Genomic DNA, 23,333 nt, shown 5'->3' on the forward strand with positions numbered 1-23,333 from the left:
TGACAATACTAAAAACACCAGTGCTAGAGACTTCTCAAATTCCTATCTACGACCGCAGTATCTAAACATCCCTTTTTCAGGCAGCTACTCAAGATGTCAGCAAAAAAGTTGTCCAAAACCACGTGTCAGCTGCCAGTCTTCCAGATCCTTCTGGAGGAAAAGTTTCTATTGCTCCAGTAATAACATGAGAAACTTTGACATTAACAAAATATGTGGACTTTGGACTCACTATGTTATTTATCATTTAACATGACACAATAATTAATTACTTAATGTTTACAAAGTACTTTGAAGATAAAAAGGCAGATTTCAGATTTGTGAAAACATTTTTTCTAATGTTCTCTCAAATAATTTTAGAGACAAGGTGGAAGGGCAGCTTTTTACTGTGAAAATTTACTGGGCTATTTAAGGTTTAGGTACTCCTTTTTCAAAATGTCTTGGAAACAAGTTTGTTCCATTACACCATGAACGGGTTTGTCAAACTCCCCTCTTGTAGGGCTATTAATGAAAAACACTGGAGCCTCAACTTTGCAATTGACTGTTTGTGGGCAGACCAGTGCACAGTCACTTGAAAGACTGGGACCAAGGTGAAAAGTAGGGGGAGAAATGCTGAAAGTAAATGTGAAATTACAGGTCTTTCTAAATAAACAACAAATACATCTATAGACTTTGTGAAGCTTTTAGGCAACATGTGAAAGACAAATTGCTTTTCAGAGGAAAAGCTAAACACCTACTTTAGCAGTAAATCTCATGGTATTTGAAAGTTTGTTGACATATCTACTTGAGTGTCATGACATAAGGCTCTGAATACAAAATAAGATGGAGACTTTCAACTGTATTGTCTTCCAAATTTGCATAGCTGTTTGTTTTTCTTTAGCAAGCATGCTGTAGTTGTACATCAGTGGAAAAAGCAGATGCACTGATGTCTTTTATTTAAATACTTTAAAATGCATGAAACAAAGATAACAAAAATGGGATGCAAGGTGATCTTTACGAAGTATAAGACCCTGTCTGTCTGTCTCTGGACACAGCATTTAAAAATATTAATTACTTGTACTCTGTATTACTATCTAATTTTGTAGTTAACAAGTAAAATGACAAATATCTACAAACTGGGTTTTTTTCTCTCTCTTCATCCCCAACTGGCTCTGCCAGTGTGGAGGAGGGCACTGCCAGGAGGGTAATAATGAGCCTAGCACACCAAACAATAAGTTAGCCCGTGATACATTGTCCCATTTGGAGCCTGTATCCAGAACAGAACTCTAAGAAAGCAGCAGGACTACCCACTACTCATGGTGTACATCCTTTACCCAGGTCTTTTGATCCACTCTAATGATGATAGTATAAATTCTACTGCCTTAATAACAGGCAAATGATGAATTTCAGTGTAACTCTGCTTTCTTATTCTCTGGGACAGGATTTGGCTCGATCATAGCAAAATGTCAGAATAGCATATGGATATTAAGAATGGTCAACACACAATTTTTGTGCCATTTACTTATATTGGTTTAGAAAGTTACCAAAATAGGTTTTACCACTATAAACATGTTTATATCGATATAACAGCTTCCACATTATAGGCTGCACGGATTTACATTGGTTTGTAAACCGATAGCTAATTTGGTACAATAAACTCTCAGAATATAGACATAATCATTTGTTGTTTCATTGGCTCAGTCACATTCAAGCCTTTTCAAATGTTACGCAGTAATAGAGTATTGAAACACTAAACTTTATGTGACCTTTTGCAAAATCATAAAGCATAAGAGCAGCTTTTTACTTGGAGTATTTTTATTCTGCAAATTGAATGCTAGATATGCTACAAGTTCCCAAAATGTGTGAGACTGTATATGAAAAGCCTAACCTTGAATTGACAGACTAAAAGTGACAGATACTGTAATTTCCAAATGTGTATAGTAATTCATATCTGGCATAAACAAATTTAATCAAAAATGGGTTTGAAGTGATTGCTTTGACCTGTTATTGGCAGGAAATACTGTCTGCATGACTGTAATGACACACACACAAGGTTAGAGCATAGTCAAAGCCTAGAGATGAAATAATATTATGTGTGAACAAGATATCCTTCCTAGAGAATATTTACAATAGGAAGATGGGAGACATTCAGAGGAAATCTTAGAGATAAATGACCGATGGCTTCCTCTGGGTAGAATCTGGGAAATTATTTCTTGTTGCCAATGGAACTATTTGCTGAACCGTGTGGAAAGAAGCAAAACTAAGAGACAAAGTGTAAGACAAAGTACATACAAACTTTTAATGAATTAACCTTACAAAAGACAATGGCATTAAAACAGCTGACGTGTTTGTACAAAACTGCTCCTTTATTGTTAGGACAGTCTCCAGGAAAGAATGCCAACCAGGTACCCCCAACATGTCACTGGCTACGAGACACAGCTGGTGAACATATCCAAACTGTATATGGAGGGACAAAATCAACTTATTTACAAATACTGTATACTTTAATGTCAGACTAGTGGATGCTATTGGGGAGCTACTGTATCTTCCAGGAAACATCATGCACCAGAAAATATTATGCACCCCTAGCTTTATTGCCTTAAGATTGTTTTTGTTTATCACTAACATCATCTTAGTCCCTTTGGTATCAGCCTCTGCATTTTAGTCTCTTTATCAATCTCTGTTTCTTCTTTCTTGTCTTGAAGTAACAGTGTAAGTTGTAGTACAGTCTTCCAGTCCTATAGCACACAACACAACTGCCCTGGGATATAAGAATAGCGAGGTGCGTACTGCTGGCTCATTGGACCATTCTGCAGCCACACAAAAATAACAGTTCCATAATACTGGAAAATAACACGCACATTCATGTTAAGGGCCAAAATGGAGTTAAAAAGTGTGTGATACTTTCCTGAAAATATGGTATCGCTGACATCTAAAAATATTCTTCAGGATGCCACATTCCCTTGTGAAAGGGACCTCGTCATTTCAGTATGTACAAAATATGTTTTCAGTTCTCCTTTTCCTTTTACATTTATTATGCCTCTGCAAGTGCACATATACCCCAGCGTTTGTAAGACATTGTTTGTCTCCTCTGTAACCTGAAACATATAATTTTTTTTTAAATGATGAGCACAAAAAGAGAGAATAATAATCTCTCTTTAGCATCTAGGACAGAAGTCAGCCTGGATGCTTTCAAAGTTATTGTCATGATGCTTGGAAGATCTTTAAAAGGCACCAAAATACTGGAGGCTCGTTTTTCGATCTTGAGCACCTACATTGAGTCACTCAGGAGTTCCATATGCGAGCCATCAAATAATCTGTTATTTAGGTGCTTAACACCTGTTTTAGGCATCTTACCTGATGTGCTTAGGTTTGAAGACACGGGGCCTGCAGCTGCACAATTAGCACTAAAAACAACATTTGTTTAATCTACCATATGCTACTCCAAAAAGCATTTCAGATTTTCATGAACTGTGTATCGTTCCTGTAGAGCCCATGGACTGAACAGAGACACTGGTTATGGCTTATTACAACAATCTGTAACCCACTAGCCCCCTCTTTTTGTCCTGCGATGACAAAGGTGTTAATGGGCCATTCTACTTTGTACGGTCCCTTAGAATATGTGCTACCTAGTTACGCTAAACAATCTGTTCCACCTTGCACTTAGCCGTGATGCTCCGAGTACTTTTCCCAGACCTGAAGAAGAGCTGTGTTGCTCGAAACTTGTCTCTCTCACCAGAAGAAGTTAGTCCAATAAAAGACATTACCTCCCTTACCTTGTCACTCTAGAACATCAACAGTTATTTTGCTACTGCTGCTTTTCCTTAGTGACTAAATGTGTTTTAAATCTTTACTTTCCCTTTTCAAGGCCTGATCTTTCTGTACTGTGCATCTCTGACTGCTGGCCCACATTCTATGTGACCCTTTTGGGCTGCAGATGCCTAGAGGCTGCCCCCCAATATTGTCAATCTGCCTGGTTCATCACTAAGAACACTTCATTGATTCATTTAATCTATCAACATGATGATCTGTTTCTGAAGGAGTAAGTCACTCAAATAGTAACATGAAAAAAGAAATACCTGTATTTTATCTAAGACACCAGTGCTGTCCATCCTGCTAGCCACATTCACTGTGTTGCCCCAAATGTCATACTGTGGTTTCTGAGCTCCAATTACTCCAGCTATTACAGGTCCATGGTTGATGCCTGTAAAACATTGGTTGACCCTCTGTGTTGATGAGAATTTACCAATAAGGATGAGTAGTATATTTAGCTCAAATATAAAGTAAATGAACATTATATTTGGCCTATGCCCGATAGAGGGCACAATAATAAATGGTATGGCCCCAAGTGTATTTGATCACTTACTGCAGCAGGATATTAGTAATAAAAATGCCAAGTTAGCCCACCTCAATTTCACAAAAATTATTTTCCTTTTATAGTTTCTTAATAATTTGCTAGTGCCATCTTTAGAGAGCGTCTCTACCTTCAATTAAATAGATGTACTAGAATTTCCTTCAGTCTCTATAGCGAATGGGAATAACCTTCAATATTAAAACAATGACTGCCAAATCTAATTACTTTTACAGCATTCTTTTGTTTTTGACATACAAAGTAGACTAATGGACTCGGAAAAGATGAGTTCTCACTTATAGGACCATCTTTTGCTGATAGCATTGACCTAGAGTGTTTGGGCTAATAAATAAATCTACATGATTACATTCATACCTTCTGCTTAAGCAGTGTGTTATGGTAGTAAAACATTAGCATTGATATAGATTGCTAGAGGGAATAATAAGATCATACAGAGCCACCCAAGAGACTGTAGGCAATTCCATCCTGCAGTCATTCGTGGTTCCTGAGTTCATTTTTGTTGTAGCAACCAGGCAAGGTACTAACAAACTTCAATAGGACTTTATTTTTAAAGTGGAAACCTCTTTACCGAGCTGCTGCTGCACCCTCGGTAGCTCTCACTCCGCCTCCTCAACTCCCTCCCCCTCTTCCTATTTCCTGTCCTTTCAGACTCCCAACAGCTAGTGCTCCCAGTTCTAATAATTACAAGCAGCATCTAAACACGACAATTTTTGAGAAGCGGGGGAGGAGCGGGAATGACTCTCATGTGACATAAGTTTCATTATCAGTAAACAGAACATGGCTCTTGTTTAGTTTTTATTTATACTATCTTGGAACTTCATACAAACATGCCCTTGACGTCAGTGGGAACTCTCATTGGGTGGGGATTGAGAGTAGTGTAATCCTACAATTATAACCTAGCCTATGGACCATGCTTAAAAATGGAATGAAGCTATCGACAAAGGAAATGTGGCACTCCCATAGTAAGAGTATCAACAATGCCTTGATGGGTTTCTATAAAGAATTATACAGCTCCTATCCAAATGCCTCTACTTAGCAGATGCACTAGTTCTTTGAAGGAATTAATCATCCCTCTTGGGGGACGATGACAGAGGCCCTACAGGGTTCATTAACATGGAGGAAGTGGTTACAGCTGTTAAATACAGATAATTGGGAACAGGTGCAGCTCCCAAGTGATACCAGGTAGAAGGCTATAAATGTTTGTCTGAGCACTTGGCTCCTTAGCTTCTGAAAATACTAATTCCTTTAATAGGTTGCTTAAGGCCTTCACTAGATTAATTGAGAAAGGCAAAAACTGTTCATTAGGCTTAACAGATCATGGTATTGGATGGACAGAGAAGACTTGCTCTAAATCTGTTTTTATTATTTTTGGTCTGCCCTGGCGAGACTGTGCATGGAGGAGATACTAGGGTGACTAGCGCTCTAGAAACACCTCAAATAGCTTAGACAGATAGCTTAAATAGATAAATGAGAGTGTGTGTGATATCCAATAAGAGCAACACAAAACAACCACTAGGGATGCTCAAAATCAGCAAAAATGTAATCCTCTCTTTAACTCAGCTGCAGGAGCATCACAATTGCGTGTGGTAACCAAAACAGTAGGAAACTACGATTGCATCTGAACTATGTCCTTGTTGATTGTTATTTGAACAACCTTTAACATCTCTCTCTCTTAACCCCATTAAGCAAAGGCGTACAATTTTTATAGACTATACAGTAACCCCCCCCCCCATAGAAATCACATGTCAATAGCGTTGTTTAGAGAAGTTTGCTCCACGAACACTGCTTCAATATAATCTTTTGTACTACAATTAGTGTGTGGGTTTAGCCCTTGACTTTCATCAGCACTTGTTCGTCACATAATGCTGACGCTGCTGATACCACTGCCTTACAGGTTGTGTTGTTTGAATTAAATCACTGATGGGAATAAGAGAATTTCCATTTCCTACAGGATTATAACTCCACCTCTCTTGATAAACCCACCAACTTATATTCGCTTTGAACTGAAAGGGAAGGGAGAGGGAGATATTTCATCTTTGCTTTGCTGTTCCTATTAACTGTGGCTCATCCTACAAAGAATACTACTCCCAAAGGATTCATAGATTCCAAGGCCAGAAGGGACCACTGTGATCATCTACTCTGACCTCCTGTATAACACAGGCCATAGAACATCCCTGAAATAATTCCTAGAGCACAGCTTTTACAAAAACATACAGTCTTGTTTTTAAATTGCCAATGATGGCAAAACGTTTGAGGAGTACATGAATAATTAATATGAGACTAATGCCAAACTCTTACCACAGGGGTGGCACTGTGAACTAAACATGAGAGCACAAGTAGCAGGCACAATACATGGGAGTTACACTGCAAGGAAGACTAGAAAGGTGACTAGCTGCTGTTTAATTAGAAACTAAATACTTCAGGCATGTTTATAGGATGGATTTATAGGTTTCCAATAGTTATCCACTGCTTGCATTTCACACTTTCTAAATTTCATTTTGCATTCAAAAACTATCACAAATTATTACTGGGAAATTTAATCTTGGGATATATGGGCTTCTGCCAGTTATAAACTCATTTTGTCTCCTTTTCCTGGCTTAGTGATAACAAACTTGCATTTATTTTGAAAAATGTCATGATACTTTAGGAGAAGAAGCTAGAAACTGAATGATAAGTGATATCCTTAACAAATAGAATTGACTAAAAAAATCTTAGTGTTTGAGGCTGCTATGTTCCAATAACTATAGGGGTGTAATAGAAAGGAGAAGGGGACAACATAACACTAGTTCTGTCAGTTATGCAACTGATGTTGTCCCCATCTATATGCGATTCCCAGCTGTTTTTGAAGGAAAGGGGTGGGTCCAACTTTCTTGTATTTTGGGAGGTTTGGTTTAAAACAGAGAATTAGATCTGTACATTTTGCAGAAAACAACATACTTTTGCTATTTTTATCACTTGAAAAATATGAGGACAGTTTAAAATGAACAGCAACCAATATACAAGAGAATAGAACATAAGACTTCATTATTTCAGATTGGGCAAGGTGGGTCATATTTTCAGCACCGAATGACTTAGGTGCTTTTGAAAATCCCACTCTGGATTCTTTTTGCCTCCTCTCCCATTTACATTTTAAACGTTAAAAATGTTTAAAAATATTTAGGATAAAGACTGATGAGTCACTATCAAACCATTTCAGACACAAAGGCCAATATTCTCAATGGAGCCCATAATTCTGAATGCCTCCATTTTTGGGTGCCCACCTTGAGACACATCTAAGGCCACAACTGCAGAGGAAGTCAATGGCAATACCATTCAATCTTTTTAATGTACTCATATTTCACACTGAATTCTCCCTTGCAAAATATTCTTGTAAGACTCTTGTGCCACATACCTATTCGTAACTTGAAGTCATTGAATGAGTGCTTGTTTATTACATCCAGTTTTGCCACAAGGGCAAATGCAAACTCCACCATAGTTCCTATGTGCATATACTGTCGTTCAGGTTCCTGAATATAAAAAAGCAAATAAATAGGAATCCACAGAACCAGAATCAACAGAATGTTTTCTGTGAACTCAGTTGCTGCAAGAACATGCACAAAATACTCAGAATCTTCAACATACTGTCATATGAGAGTACGTTGCATGAGAAACAAAGCTGCTGTGATAGACAATACCCAATGGTAGGAACTGAAATCTGCTCGGCTTCAGCTAGGATCAACTAGGGCATAACAATGTATTGTCTCTTTTACTTAATGTATGCACAGATGTCCAGGATGGGCGCGCGCACGTGCGTGTGTTAATGAAATCCTCTCCTTTTCTAGATACTTATAAACAACTTCACAAATATTAAGGTAGGTGTAAAAACACAGTGAGCTTGATCTTATAATTTTCTTCTGCTTTCAGTTTTATGAGTGCAACTGGTTTTAGTAAATCAAATATATATAAGTCAAACACAGTTTCAAATTGTAATGGAAAACCATTACTGCAGCGCAGTCTGTTGTATTCAAAGCATAAAAATTACATTCACTTATTTGCTAACAGGCAATTTAAGAGGAACACAAGCTGCTAAAGAAATAATAATTTAAATGTAGGTAAATATTTTGCAGAATATACATCAATATTTAGCAGAAAGATTCTAATTGGGTGACAGAAAAAGAAATGAATTTACTCAAATAGAAGCCACTGAATATGCTTCATGCCTGCTATGCTACAGCAAATGATCTGGAATATGACATTTTATTAATATGGTAAATGTATTTTAGGAGGCTGGGTGACTTGATTGACAAAGTAACATCTTCAAGACTAGGATATTGCTTTACATTCAACACAGATGTCTCAATTTAATGTTCAGTGACAAACAACATTCAGAAGCAGTCTAATAAGACTTAACTGTTTGACACAACTCTACTCTCACTTACACTGCTGTTATTCCATTGATTTAAATGGAGTTAACCCTGATTTACAACAGTGCAGGTGAGAGGAGAAGCAAGCCCTTTGTGCTGATCAGGAGGAGACCAGTAGTGAATAAGCAGGGATCATGAAGTGCCTGTTATCCCTGGAAGCTAGGTCAGTGACCTGAACTGAAAATTGGTCAAGATGACGACAGCAGCCTAGTATAGCTAAATTGTATTAGATACAATAAAATACAACTAGGCAAGGAGGAAAAAAGGTATATTTTGACTGGCTTTTCCTTTGGCTATCTCAATATTAATTTATTGCATTAGTATCTATGCTGAAACTGGCTGGAATTTCTGTGTGGCTGGATGATTTACAGCTAATGGCAGACCATATATTCTTGAAACAACATGGTGAAAGTTTGATGTCTAGTTTACATTATTTTATGCATACAAATTATGTTTCTTCTTTTACTGTGGCTGCTATGATACCCACTCTGATTACAATTCATGAGCATCATTTTGGAGAAGCTAGATAATGAAGAATTTTTAATTTGGAGATTCCTTACTTTTAATATTTTGATATTTAAAACTCTTAATAAATAACTGTGTGTGTGCATGCATGTGTGTGTGAATAGCACTATGCCTAACCTGCCATATTTGTAAAGGCTCTAAAATTTCTGGTAACAACATCTCCATGTTCACAATGCAGCCCAAATTCAATCACTTTTGCATTTGGCAACATGCTGGAAAAAAAGAAATATTATTACTAATGTATTTGTATTGTGGTGGTGCTGAAGGACCCGACTGGGACCCATTGTGGTAAGCACTGCACAGACAGAACATAGAGATGAACCCTGCCTCAAGGAGCTTAGAATCCTAGTAATAACTTACATAATTGTGTGTTGATAGATGTTGTAATGATATATTTCTTTCTTTCTCTTTTTATACAAGTGCTCACATTGCACAATCTCTGGGCTCTGCGAGTAAAGACTTACTGAACAGTAAAAGACTCTTGCCCCACTCCAAAACCAAGCCCCTTCTCAAAAATTATTCTTACAACATACACTGGAGTTCAACAGGCTGCTCTGCTGCAGATCCAGGGGGAAGCAAAATCTACAGCCAAGTACCTCCCACCGAGGATGTTCCTCTCTCAACCCGTAAATGTCCAAATCAACGATGGTTTAGCAAAAGCACTTCAGAGGACCTGAACTGCAGAGGGGGGGAATGTGGCAGGCTATAGAGATACACTCTGTCACACTGCCTTTTAATCCCAATTTAAATTGTCACCACCATATGACCAGGCAATTCGCCTGGTCTGTGTGACTGTTCATGGAATCACTGAAATTAGAACTAGGAAAGACCCGTCAAGCTCATCTTGTCCATCCCATTGCAATGCAGGATTAAGTCTAGCAGTTTGTGTAGATATCTTATTTTACAATAACTAACAGAACTAGTTTAATGTGAACCTAGGTACCTTTTTAGTTCATGCTCACAGGGTCTACTAGGAACATTTACAATGCAGCATGCTGGTGTGTGCTCCAGTTTACACCCTTTTAGTCCAAACAGCAGGATCGTGTAGACAAACCCAAAGTATACAGCTGATTGTTTGTTTGTTGTTTTCCTTGGAACACATGTAATGAAACACCAATTTTTGAAGTCTTTCATAGAACTCTCTAAATCTATTCTAGCGAAGTGCTTCTGAGAACTGTTGCACTATAATAGGGAATAGTGGTTTTGGAACTAAAATGCCATATTTAGATTGAGAAACTGCAAAGAGGTCCTTTTATGTTACATTGTCTGAAGAGTAATAGTTCACAGAAACTTGAAGAATTTAGTGAATAAAAATATACAAAATCTTGTCCAATATGATAAAATCCATGCTAGTCCTGCAATACACTGAATCCCTCTGAATGTACTTTGAACTTCATGTGAACACAACTTTTACCTAGCAAGCTGTTTATGACTTTGCTGTACCTGACTGTGTTCTTGGGTGGGCGTAGCACTCAGTCCTGTAGCTGCCATGTAAGTGCTTCCAATGGTCTTGATCTTTTCAACTCCACTAAATTTTGGTTTAGACAACAACTGTGAAGAAATAAAAGTTATTCAATTACCCAGATTCTCAGTGTCTGGTAGCTACACACCTTAACAGTATTCTGATACTTAATCCTCAATGCTGTCTTCTACCTCTTGTTAGAAGAAATAAGTTGAATACAGTTTGATGGATGTAATTCCACATGGAATTTTGTTCTTATTTAGAATTACCTTAAAGTGCAATGGTCCATTTTACGCTTACACTGAACATCTTTTCAGTATTGTATGATCAGTAGAAAGTGTGTTCAGTGTATCTGAGTAACAGCCGTGTTAGTCTGTATTCGCAAAAAGAAAAGGAGTACTTGTGGCACCTTAGAGACTAACCAATTTATTTGAGCATAAGCTTTCGTGAGCTACAGCTCACTTCATCGGATGCATACTGTGGAAAGTGTAGAAGATCTTTTATACACACAAAGCATGAAAAAATACCTTCCCCCACCCCACTCTCCTGCTGGCAATAGCTTATCTAAAGTGATCACTCTCCTTACAATGTGTATGATAATCAAGTTGGGCCATTTCCAGCACAAATCCAGGGTTTAAAAAGAATGTCTGAGGAGGGGGCAAGTTAGGAAAAAACAAGGGGAAATAGGTTACCTTGCATAATGACTTAGGCTTGAATAGAGACTGGGAGTGACTAAGTTAATTGTATCCAATTTGCAGATGAATTCCAATTCAACAGTTTCTCGCTGGAGTCTGGATTTGAAGTTTTTTTGTTGAAGAATTGCAACTTTTATGTCTGTAATCGCGTGACCAGAGAGATTGAAGTGTTCTCCGACTGGTTTATGAATGTTATAATTCTTGACATCTGATTTGTGTCCATTTATTCTTTTACGTAGAGACTGTCCAGTTTGACCAGTGTACATGGCAGAGGGGCATTGCTGGCACATGATGGCATATATCACATTGGTGGATGTTCACCTGCACATCCACCAATGTGATATATGCCATCATGTGCCAGCAATGCCCCTCTGCCATGTACATTGGTCAAACTGAACAGTCTCTACGTAAAAGAATAAATGGACACAAATCAGATGTCAAGAATTATAACATTCATAAACCAGTCGGAGAACACTTCAATCTCTCTGGTCACGCGATTACAGACATAAAAGTTGCAATTCTTCAACAAAAAAACTTCAAATCCAGACTCCAGCGAGAAACTGTTGAATTTGAATTCATTTGCAAATTGGATACTATTAACTTAGGCTTGAATAGAGACTGGGAGTGGCTAAGTCATTATGCAAGATAACCTATTTCCCTTGTTTTTTCCTAACCCCCCCCCCAATGTTCTTGTTAAACCCTGGATTTGTGCTGGAAATGGCCCACCTTGATTATCATACACATTGTAAGGAGAGTGGTCACTTTAGATAAGCTATTGCCAGCAGGAGAGTGGGGTGGGGGAAGGTATTTTTTCATGCTTTGTGTGTATAAAAGATCTTCTACACTTTCCACAGTATGCATCCGATGAAGTGAGCTGTAGCTCACGAAAGCTTATGCTCAAATAGTCTCTAAGGTGCCACAAGTACTCCTTTTCTTTTTGTTCAGTGTATGTAATCTAGAATATAATAGTTGCTGTTAAGTATGGGCCAAATTCTTCTCTTTTACATGTGTACCATTCCTTGAAGCCAATGGGATCTGCATGCATCTGCGGGCATAAAAAGGTTCCTACTTGTGTCACATGAACCAACAGATAAGCCTTTTTCTGCATTTTGAGTATGTGACTTTGTAAAAAAAATATGGGACTGTTTATTGTCTCATGTATTGCAATTTCCCTCTGAGTGTGTGCAGGTCAAATGCTGTCTGCAGTGTGTTGCACAGCTGTAATTGTCTTCAAATTCTGCCATCAGTTCCCCAGTCTGCATCTGCCTTTAGTTTAGGAGAAAGATGGGTTTTAAAACCTTCACATTCTTATTAGTCACTCAAAAACCAGGAAAACTTAGACTAATACAGATCAGATGTAAGGAAGTATGATTAATTTCAAGGGAAACAAGTTTTAGGCACTGCAGTTCGAAAACTGTGGTAAGTTTCTGATATGAGGGTGTTGTGTTGAATAAATAAAGGGCCAAACTTCTCCCTCAGACACATGTGCAAGGCTCTCCCTGAAGTGGATCAATGGCAGTAGGATACATATGCCAAAGTATGATCTGCTCCATGACATATACAAATCTTTTCTTAGACCCAAATCTCTATCAAAATATCCATATGAAATGGACACTTAACAATGTCCTGCCAAACTGTCCTCTCAATTGCTCTCTCAAACATTCTCATTCACTATTTTACAAATTGGTCTCAAGGTTTAATTTGTATAATAGTTGTTGTTACTAGTACTTACATCATCAAAGTCAGCAATGATCTCATTTAGCAGTCTGAGACATTCCAAGCCTTCTTTATTTACATCAGATTCTGTGTAAAATTCTTTGAAATCCGGAATAGAGGCAAACATGACACAGACACAGTCATATGACTGGTGATATAGATCCTGCCCAAAAGAAAAGAACAAAGCTCTAAATACAAAAGATTCATCAACCATAAAAGGTATAGTGTGGAAGAAAGAGACATGATGGAGAGGACTGTTAGTGGGAGTAGATGTCCTCCCAAGATTCCCATGTTCTGGTGCATGGAACTAACTTCTTACAATCTGATGTTTCTTATTCTTATTAGCTAGAGTTTGTTTAATCTACAGTAGGTAATTAAAAACAAATTAAACATATTTGTTAAAGAAACCTTCAATGTACAAAATTGGAAACATTCAAAGTGTTTTAAAGTTACTTGATTTTTTCCATTAATATAAACCCTGGAAAATAAGTTATCTTATAATGCTAATGAAATAGGGTCTATTTCTGCAAGCCTTCGATGCACAGAACTGCCTTTGACTTGAACAGGACTGACTGCAGGGCTGGACCTATAATTTACAAAACAATCTCTATTCTACTATTAACTATATGTATTGTAGTAGTTCCTGGAGGACACAGTCAAGATCATGCCTCCATTGTTCTAGCCAGTGTACCAATGCATAGCAAGAGACATAGTCTATGCCCCAAATAGTTTACAATCTAAATAGACAAGAGAAAGGATGAGAGAAAGTAAGCATTATCCCCTTTTTACAGAGAAGGAACTGAGACAAAGAGATTAGAGAATGGATCTGAAACTGATTGAGGTCAACGGAAAGACTTCCATTGACCTCAGTCAGTTTCAGTTCCATTCACTAATGGGCTGTGGATCAGAGCTGAAGTGACTCGCCCAAGGTCACAGAGGAAGTCTGTGGCACAGCCAAGAATTGAACCCAGATCTCCTTAGTCCCCATTCACTGCCTTAGCCATAAGTTCATCCCTTCACCTGGAGGATAAATTTAAGTCACTTATAGGAAACAAAAAAATACTTCTGATGCTAGCAACTTCATACTCATGGAGGCCAACACAAAACTTTAAGATGTGCCAAAATCAACTACTAAGAAGAGACTGTGCAGTATATGTGTCTTAAGGAAGATTATAATAGTGTTATAAGGCCAAATCCTGTTCATCTTATTTACATGAGTACTCCCACTGATTTCATTTCCATTTCAATATAGGTGTGTCCCATTTTCTGGGGGGCAAGAAAATGAGAGCAGGGAAGATTGCATGTCTCCAGTCTGAGGGAGTTAGATGGCTCTGAGTATTTCTGCAGTTTCTATCCATGTTCTAAGAGTTAAATTACTACAGCATTCAGGGAGCTGTATCAGAAGCTTAATATGCTTCCCTGTTAGCTTTGAAGATAAAAACTTAAGTATATTAATGGCCCACATGTGAAGTACTGCTGTGCAAGGTGGTAAGGTTGGAAATGGTGTTCAGTAATTCATTTTTCTTTGATGTGTCCCTGTAGCTAGGACCATCAACACTGCCTGACTATGTCTGAAGTTTTATGCATAACTAGTATAATTTAACAGTGACTTGACAAGGTAAAATGAAAAATTAGTCAAGAAAATGTGTGCTAAGTCTGCCACAAAACAGTCTGTGGGGAACAGGCACTGTACAGGTAGGTCTCAAGCAACCTTTATAGAAATTTATCAAGTCCTACAAAGTCCTATGACCAGTATCTTTCTCAATATAGATAACAAATGTATTTTTCTGGGATATCAGACATGCTGGCAGGCTCATCTGTTACAAGGAGACATCCCACAGACACCTTTACATCACATTGTTTCAGCTTAGGTATATTTTTCAAGTTTAGCTTTCAAAATTACAAATCTAAAACACCGCAGGAAGAGTGGGGAAAAGGGCCTGATTCTCCAAGGTGCTGACCAACCTAACTCTCCCTCTGAAGTCAACAGGATTTGAGGGCCCTAAGGACTTTCTCAGATTGGACCCAAAGTGACTTCTCTTGGCCCGTATGGGTTGGCTCAGTATTAAAGCCAAGTCTAATGTCATTAATATCCCCAAAATATGTAGTGAATATCCCAGCATGTACCTAGAAGACTTAAAGAGGATTTTAGACAAAGCTTAGTTTAGACCAGTGGTTCTCAAACTTTGGGGTCCCAAAACCTTTTGAATGGAGTCACCAAGGGCTGGTGTAGACTTGCTGGGGCCAGGGGCTGAACCCCAAACCCCACTGCCCAGGGCCAAAGCCAAAGTCCGAGGGCTTCAGTCCTGGGTGACAGGACTCAGGTTACAGGCCCCCTGCCTGGGGCTGAAGTCCTTGAGCTTTAGCTTTGGCCCTCTTGCCCGGATCAGTGGGACTTGGGTGAGCTCAGGCTTCAGTTCCCTCTCCTGCAGTCATGAAGTCATTTTTATTGTCAGAAGGGGGTCGCAGTGCAATGAAGTTTGAGAACCCCTGGTTTAGACTTCTTTATGTGCTGATTGCACCCCATGGCTTAGTGGGGTCAGACAGCACATATTTCTGTGGTAAACTCAGTTTTCATTTTACTTTCTCAAATCATTTTCATCCTCACTGAATTTTGTTTTTGTAAGTGAAATAGTCTGAGCCACCCAAACAGTGCTGGGATTTCAAAGGAGTGAAAGGCTGCTCAAACTGTGTTCAGTGGGAGCAGATGGTAGAGAAACTATTCAATAATCTTTATAAAAAGAGTAGGGAAAGTATTTATAGCAGACTCTAGCTAATGCACACAAAAGAGCTCCTTTTCTTCACTCAGCAAACTTCTATAGTTGGTTTTAATTACTGAAGCTTCTTCTTAAAAATAAAATGTACTACTATTAACTAATATTATAAATATTAGCATAAACGACGCATGTCAAAATAAACAAACTACATTCGGTGATCATTTATCCATCTTAAAAATTGGTGTTTGCTCGCCTACTTGATAATTTTTAAAATTTAGTAATTCACAAAGGTCCTCCTGGTCATTAATTGGTGTTAATTAGCAAAGTTCTATTGTACTAGATTCTATATACTGTTTTAAGTTGAAACAACTCATTTATTCAATAAATATGCTGGGCTAAATTCTACAGTGCCTTAAATTACACTGAAGTCACTAGATAAGCCTAGTTTAGTAAATAACACAGTGTAAGTATTAAATGGGTCTTAACTCAGTTGATCTTGCATTCTGGGTGTGTGAAACATGGTGGATCGGCAAAAATCAACAGGATAATGTAGTACCTGGCTATAAACTATTGAGGGAGGACAGACTAGATCAGAGAGGAGTGGTGGAGGACGTGCAACACCGCATCTAAGAGATTACATGAAATCTAATGGAAGAAAAGTGCTGAATGGTGGGAACTACACAGCAAAATCTACAAGAATATAAATGAGATTAGAGTAACAAGAATACGGATGTATTAGTAAGGTTACACGCTGTTGGACTTTGATCAGGAACGGGATATTGGGTGTACAGTGCTGAAAATATGTCACAGAGAGAGATAATGATATAGAAAAGATAAACCAGGTGCATCTATCCTCTCATAATGTGGGAACAAGGGGACAGCCAATGAAACTGAAATGCAACAAATTTTAAACTGCAGCTGATTAAATGGAATACTTTGTTACCCAAGGAATAATAAATGTGAAGAGCTTGCTGCCATAAGACAATATTAAAGCCAAGTCCTTAGCAGGATTCAAAAAAGGATTAGCCTTTTGTTAAAGTTATTAGGATAACAACATCCATAGTTATATTAGGTAGGATAAAAATATTTTAGAAGGGAAATGAAACCTCATGCTTAAGGGCAAGACCCAACCAATAACTGATAGGGGTTAGGAAGAGACTTTCCCTAAGAACAAATTATTCTCTAACTGCCCACTGCAGTGTTTCCTGCATCTCCCTTTGAAGCATCTGGTTCTGACCATTGTCACAGACAGGATACTGAACGAGATGGAATATTGGTCCACTTATGGACCCCAGGGTTATCTGCCATATAGACATCACCCACAGAAGCCACAAGACCCTTGCTGTTATGAAGGAGTGTTTGTGGTCTTCCCTGTGGAATAGGTTCATTGCCCAGAAGCAGTAGTGGTAATTGTGCAATGCACAATGATAAGGGAGAGAGTAAGGCACTGTTGTGAGAATGTGCATAGTGGGGGTACAGATGTGCTGCTGAGACTCAGAAAGCATCAGTGTGCATTACACCCCAGTACTGTTGGTTGTACACCAAGACGAGGACAAATAACGGAAGAGAAAGGGTTACAAGTGGGACTGTACCATGTGTAGATATAAATATAACCTTGCCAGTTGCAAAACAGGGTTACCCCTCCCTTCCTCTCTCCCCGTGCTGAAAAACAGACAGACAAACTGGAGATGACAAACTCACTGCATGGCATATGTTGAAGGGGGAGGTGGAGCTCAGTTACTCTGTGCACGTCTCTGACACAGGCTAATGCTGTAGATCCTGGTGTTAATGTCTAATGGCTTCTGTACATTTACAGCACTGCAGCGGCGCTGCTGTCGGTACAGCTGTAGTGCTTAGTAAAGATGCTGCCTGTGCTGATGGAAGGGCTTCTCCCCTTGGTGTAGTCAATCTGCCTTCCCGAGAGGCCGTAGGTGCATTGAGGGGAGAAGCCTGCCCATCGACATAGTGCTGTGTACACTGGCAGTTGGGTCACTATATCTGCATTACACAGGGGGTATAGATTTTGCATGCCCCCGAATGACGTCGTTATACCAACATAAGTTTGTAGTGTAGATCAGGGCTAAGACACCAGTGAGTCAGGTTTACACAAAGCCAAGCGTCAGCATGGCCCTCACACAGGTGATGAGAGGATTTCAAACAGGAACTCCAATCTAATGAAGTTATTTGGCTTGTTGATATAATAAGGGCTTCCTTAACTTGGGAAAAGCATTTCTCTGAAAAGCAGAACTCTCCAAAACATTAAGCCTAAGATTCTGTATACTTGAAAATCTAATGCAACAGCCATCAATGCTTTCCCTGTCTGTCACTCAGACATCCTGAATAGCTGTAACTAACTGAAGGAAAGGGTAGTTTTATTTCCATGTAATATTAACAAATATTCAAATAAATCATGACTTAAAGAATATATATTTTTGAATTTAAAATAAAAACAGTGAAACAAGCTTGCACTTCCGATTCTGAGGAGAAAGTCCTGGAGAAGGATCTTGCCCAGTTGCCAACATCTGCAAGGGACAAGGAGAATGCAATGGTCTCAAATTGCAGTGGGGTAGGTCTCGGTTGGATATTAGGAAACACTATTTCACTAGGAGGGTGGTGAAGCACTGGAATGGGTTACCTAGGGAGGTGGTGGAATCTCCATCCTTAGAGGTTTTTAAGGTCCTGCTTTGAGCAGGGGATTGGATTAGATGACCTCCTGAGGTCTTTTCCAACCCTAATATTCTATGAATGAGATCACCTCTGAAAGAAGGAAGTTCCCAGGACTTGGAAGGCAGCACCTTCCAGAGGGCAAAGAGGTATTGATGGAAGAAGGGAAAGGAAACAGTCTGGGAATGAATGGCTTCCATCTCCCACCAAAATTAAATGTTATGCTCCTTGCGGCAAGTTCCCTTCCCCCTCCTATTGAATCTCAATCTCTTCTGCCAGGCCCTCCTGCCCTTCCCCCCTCCACAGCCCAGCTGCTGACTTGATTGGTCCCAGAGATCTTGTGAAGGATGGAGGAACAATCAGGTCCTGCTTTGCACTATCTGTGGTAGGGGCCTGGCACTTGCTTGCTTTCTTTCCATCCCTCCTAATGGGGCAGACTGCAGTGCTGGTCTAACCACTGTACTGGCGGCGGCTGCAATTAGTGGACTCTGTAGTGGGCTTGCAGGTGAGCTCACAGTAGTAAAGTGCCCACATTACATGAGTGCTTTGCCTCTCAAAGAAATTGAGGGTGACAGAGATCTTGAGCCTACACCATATGTTAAGTGGGTAAACACTAGTGAAGAGTGGATCTTTCAAATCCCAGCCCTGTCTCCTATCCTTCCCATTCATCCTTTGTTACCTTCCTTAACTCTCCTGATGATAATGTTCCCAGTTTGGTATCTGATACAGACACAGAATCCAGGAGGTTCCAACAAATAGACATTTATTACAGTTCACTCTGAGACCACTGCATTAGCCATTTGCACTTCCTGGTGTGGACCACTAGTGGGTCTCTTAAAGACAGATTCCCACTATCCGATCCCACTCATTCTCCATCTACCTCCTTTTTTCCTCCTTCATTCTCTTCCCAATAGTTTCTTCTTCCCTACCATACTTGTCTTGTTTCTCTTTCACATAAATCTCACAAATTAAATTCTGGAATAGATCCTACATTACTACTTTTGAAACGAATTTTGTTTAATCATTAAATGAATTTTAGAAACAGGGTCAAACTGTTTTCCGCAAACATAGTCTTAAATGAAATTGTGTTTGCACAAATGTTTGGAACAAGCAAATGCAATGGGTTATGAACACAACAAATTTAAATTGTCTGACATTTAAAATGTCTTTTAAAAATTCTCCTTTATTTATCCAACTCTTACATACACTTATGTGTGCACACACTCCCCCACATCCTTCTGACCCCCACCACTGAAATGAGGCCATCTCAAAATGATTTATTTTCACGCTATTCTGACTTTCTTTATATATTTTATCATCATTCCCAACTACAAGGCCCTTCCCCAATATTAAAAGGAAAGCTTGTAGTACGCATAGATGCAACAAATCAGAAAGTTTTAAATGGTTTTCCATACCCTGAGTGTCATTAATTAAAACAAATCTGAGTAAACAGTTGATGTTTAAAACACAGCACACATAAAGCAACAGTATGCTAATATTCCTAAGTGTTTCCAAAGATTAATCTAGTAGCTGGATCTCGTCCATTTGAGAAATGGCTTTGAAACTAGTTGAAGAGAAAAATAACTAACAGAAGTATTACTCTAATCTTTTTTTAAAGGGAGGGCCATTAAAGCATGCCAAACCAATTTTTCCTTTGCTTGACATGACAGCTCGGAGGGCTCAGCACATCACAGTTGCTGATCATCAGCAAATTTATCTAAAGCTAATTTCAATCACAATATGCTTGAGGGTGAGAATACAAATCTGGTTGCCTATAGTTAGGTGACCAGATGGTGCTACTCTGTCGGGCAGCTTTGCAAAAGCATATATGAGAAAGTAGGCTCCTGATGGCTTGCTGTCTTTAACGCCTGAGCTGAGAACTGGATCTGTGCCAACCTGGCACAAAGCCAAAAACTTCTGTGGTTCACTGGTATCTTCTGCCAATTTTTTTTTTCAGAGTGGATACCAGTTCATGGGTAGTGAAAAGCAGAAAAGTTTTTATGTGCAGTACTTTACTATTAGGTCTTACTGCATGCTGAAATGAGGGAAGAAACGTTGCTCTTTCTGACCTAATCCATCAAAGTTTAAACACCACTGCTAAGTATCTATTTTGATTTATTGTGAAATCATTACTCTGCTAAATACAGTTATTTTTGCATAGTTCAGATCTGTGAAGAATTTTACTCTCTACTTTATAAGCACTTTCTTTCATTCTTCATTACTACACCTTTAGGAACATTTAGGCGCTGGTCTACAGCCCACTGAAGTCAATGGGAGTCTTTCTATTGACTTCCATGGACTTTTCATCAAGTCCTTAAGCAGAGAAGAAATGGATACTGAGGCATTTAAAGATTCTTTTCTGAATGAATGTGTTCCCTCTGTCTTATTTTTTTTTAACTTTTCCTTTGATAGCTAGGCTCTCCTGACATCAGCAGCAAATGCAGCACTCAAATACAGCTCCATATTGCCACTAGAGGAAAACAATTAATTTCACTGTAAATTCAGGTCCAGTCAATCGTCTCCTTTCTCCCTCCCTCTCCCTTTTCCTCCTTCCATGTCTGTATCTTGCTTCTTGGATGACAAAGTACTTTGTCATTTAGACAATTTCCCACTTTCTATTGCAAGCTACCATGCCACAGTCTCTGTTGTAAAACAGACCTTTAAATTATCATAAAGAAAAGAAAATAATTAGTAAATTTACAATCCTATCAATAAGGACCTATTGCTTAAATGATTGTTTTGAATGATATGCCCAGTCTCTGTGTGTTCATCACAGAGTAGCTGATAGTTAGTAGTGGCTGACCTCGTTCTTCAGGTTCCTTGCCAAGAAGTGTTCAGCCACATGTGCAGGAAGCACGTTCTCCAGCAGCACCCGATTCAGGTTCTCCATGGTCTCAATCTCCTCACGCTCTTTTTTGAACTTGTTCTTCCACAGGAAGTCTAACCTACAGTAATATTCATTCTGTTACAAGAGGACACAGAAGTAAAGAAACAATAGGCATCTTGTCCTGCTCGAGTACAGGTTTTAAGAGACAAAATAAGCACGGTACACCCTCCTTAAGAGGCTCCCTGTTATCAAGCTTCTCTTGTATATGTGGCCACTTTATGGTAGCCCCATACTCCACTGAAGTTATTCCCAAGTGCCCATTTTGACATATGTTTTTTCTCTCAACTTAGTAAGGCCAAAATCTGGGACACTGTGGAAAACTGACCTAAAATGCGGGAAAAAACTCCACAGGGCAGAATGCCTTAAATGATAGGGAATTTACTTTTTTTTAATCCAACTATGCTTTCTGTGCCTTTCGATTCACAATTCAAAATTTATGAGAGAAAGAATTTAGAATTACTAAATAAGGTAACTTCTACCTTGTTTGGGATAGAGGCAAACTGGGGTCTAAAACACCGATTTCTTTTGTAACATGGAAGATAAGATGGGTGAGGTAATATCTTCTATTGGACCAACTTCTGTTAGTTAGAGAGACAAGCTTTCGAGCCACACAGAGCTCTTCTTCAGGTCTGGGAAATATACTCCGAGCATCATAGTTAAATACAAGGTGGAACAGACTATTTAGCATACATAACTAGGTAGCATATATTCTCAGGGACCATTCAAGGTACAGTGAAAAGAAAAGGAGTACTTGTGGCACCTTAGAGACTAACCAATTTATTTGAGCATAAGCTTTCGTGAGCTACAGCTCACTTCATTGGTACAATGTCTCTCTCACCAACAGAAGTTGATCCAATACAAGATATTACCTCACCCATCTAGTCTCTCTAATATCCTTAGCTCACCATGGCTACAACTGCACTTTGTAACATGAGACAGTTAAGAAGAACTGTCTGTACACACTACACTAATATTCATCTTCCTTGGTTCATGCAATCAGCCTGATAAAGAGGGTGTACTACAGCAAAAAGCAGACAGTTGATCAGTACACAGAGACTAACAATGTAACATAATATTAATCTTTGTTCTGAGTTTGGACAAAGTTTCATAAAGCAAAAGAGTAAAAAAACTGAAAATATTAAAAGGATACAGTCAACCTGGATTTTTTAAATTAGCTATTTTTAAATATTTTTAATTAAACTACACATAAAATTGTATACCCTAACATTTTTTTATTTTAAAATCATTTTTAAAATATGCATATCAGAGTTTTTCTTCTCTCCTACAGTCTTTATAAAGATTCTTGGGCAGCCCCAAGAACAATACTGAAATGATGAGGCCTATACTACAAACAAATTTGTTTGCATACTAACCTAGGGATATAAGCAGTAGAGCAGATTCTTCTCAAATACCATTTATTTTTAGTAGCAGAAGTGGCAGTAGATCTTTGACAGGTTTGCTTTTGGGAGGTTTATTTTTGTGATGCTGTCTTGTCTGTGACAGGGTTGGGCCAAATGGCTACAAGACAGTGATAGAAGGCAGATATATTAGCCCCAGGTTAAGTAGGTCCCTTTTCCCTGGGTACGGTAACAGGGAAGGTTCCAGAGCAATTACGAACTTTCTGGAAACAATTAAGACAGACAGGCTGATTAGAACAACTGCAGCCAATCGAGAAGTGGCTAGAATAAATTAAGGCAGGCTAATCAGGGCACCTGGGTTTAAAAAGGAGCTCACTTCAGTTTGTGGTGTGCATGTGAGGAGCTGGGAGCAAGAGGCACTAGGAGCTGAGAGTGAGAACGCGGACTGTTGGAGGACTGAGGAGTACAAGCATTATCAGACACCAGGAAGAAGGTCCTATGGTGAGGATAAAGAAGGTGTTGGGAGGAGGCCATGGGGAAGTAGCCCAGGGAGTTGTA

The 23,333-nt window shown here is 38.9% G+C and overlaps 1 protein-coding gene across 4 annotated transcripts in view; it reads right to left on the reverse strand.

Annotated features, from left to right (window-relative positions):
* Positions 1–2,251: 2,251 nt before the first annotated feature.
* Positions 2,252–23,333, reverse strand: part of ADCY2 (adenylate cyclase 2) — a 436,571-nt gene continuing 415,489 nt past the window's right edge. For all 4 annotated transcript variants that reach the window (XM_048839544.2, XM_075125464.1, XM_075125465.1 and 1 more), the window contains 6 exons: positions 21,334–21,492; positions 13,166–13,312; positions 10,720–10,827; positions 7,740–7,854; positions 4,056–4,180; positions 2,252–3,074 (listed from right to left, as the gene is read on the reverse strand). In XM_048839544.2, coding sequence (XP_048695501.1) covers positions 2,922–3,074; positions 4,056–4,180; positions 7,740–7,854; positions 10,720–10,827; positions 13,166–13,312; positions 21,334–21,492 — 807 coding nt within the window. In that variant the 3' untranslated portion in view covers positions 2,252–2,921. The remainder of the gene's footprint in view (positions 3,075–4,055; positions 4,181–7,739; positions 7,855–10,719; positions 10,828–13,165; positions 13,313–21,333; positions 21,493–23,333) is intronic.

Source organism: Caretta caretta, chromosome 2 (assembly GCF_965140235.1).
Source record: "Caretta caretta isolate rCarCar2 chromosome 2, rCarCar1.hap1, whole genome shotgun sequence".
Taxonomy (NCBI): Eukaryota; Metazoa; Chordata; order Testudines; family Cheloniidae; genus Caretta; species Caretta caretta.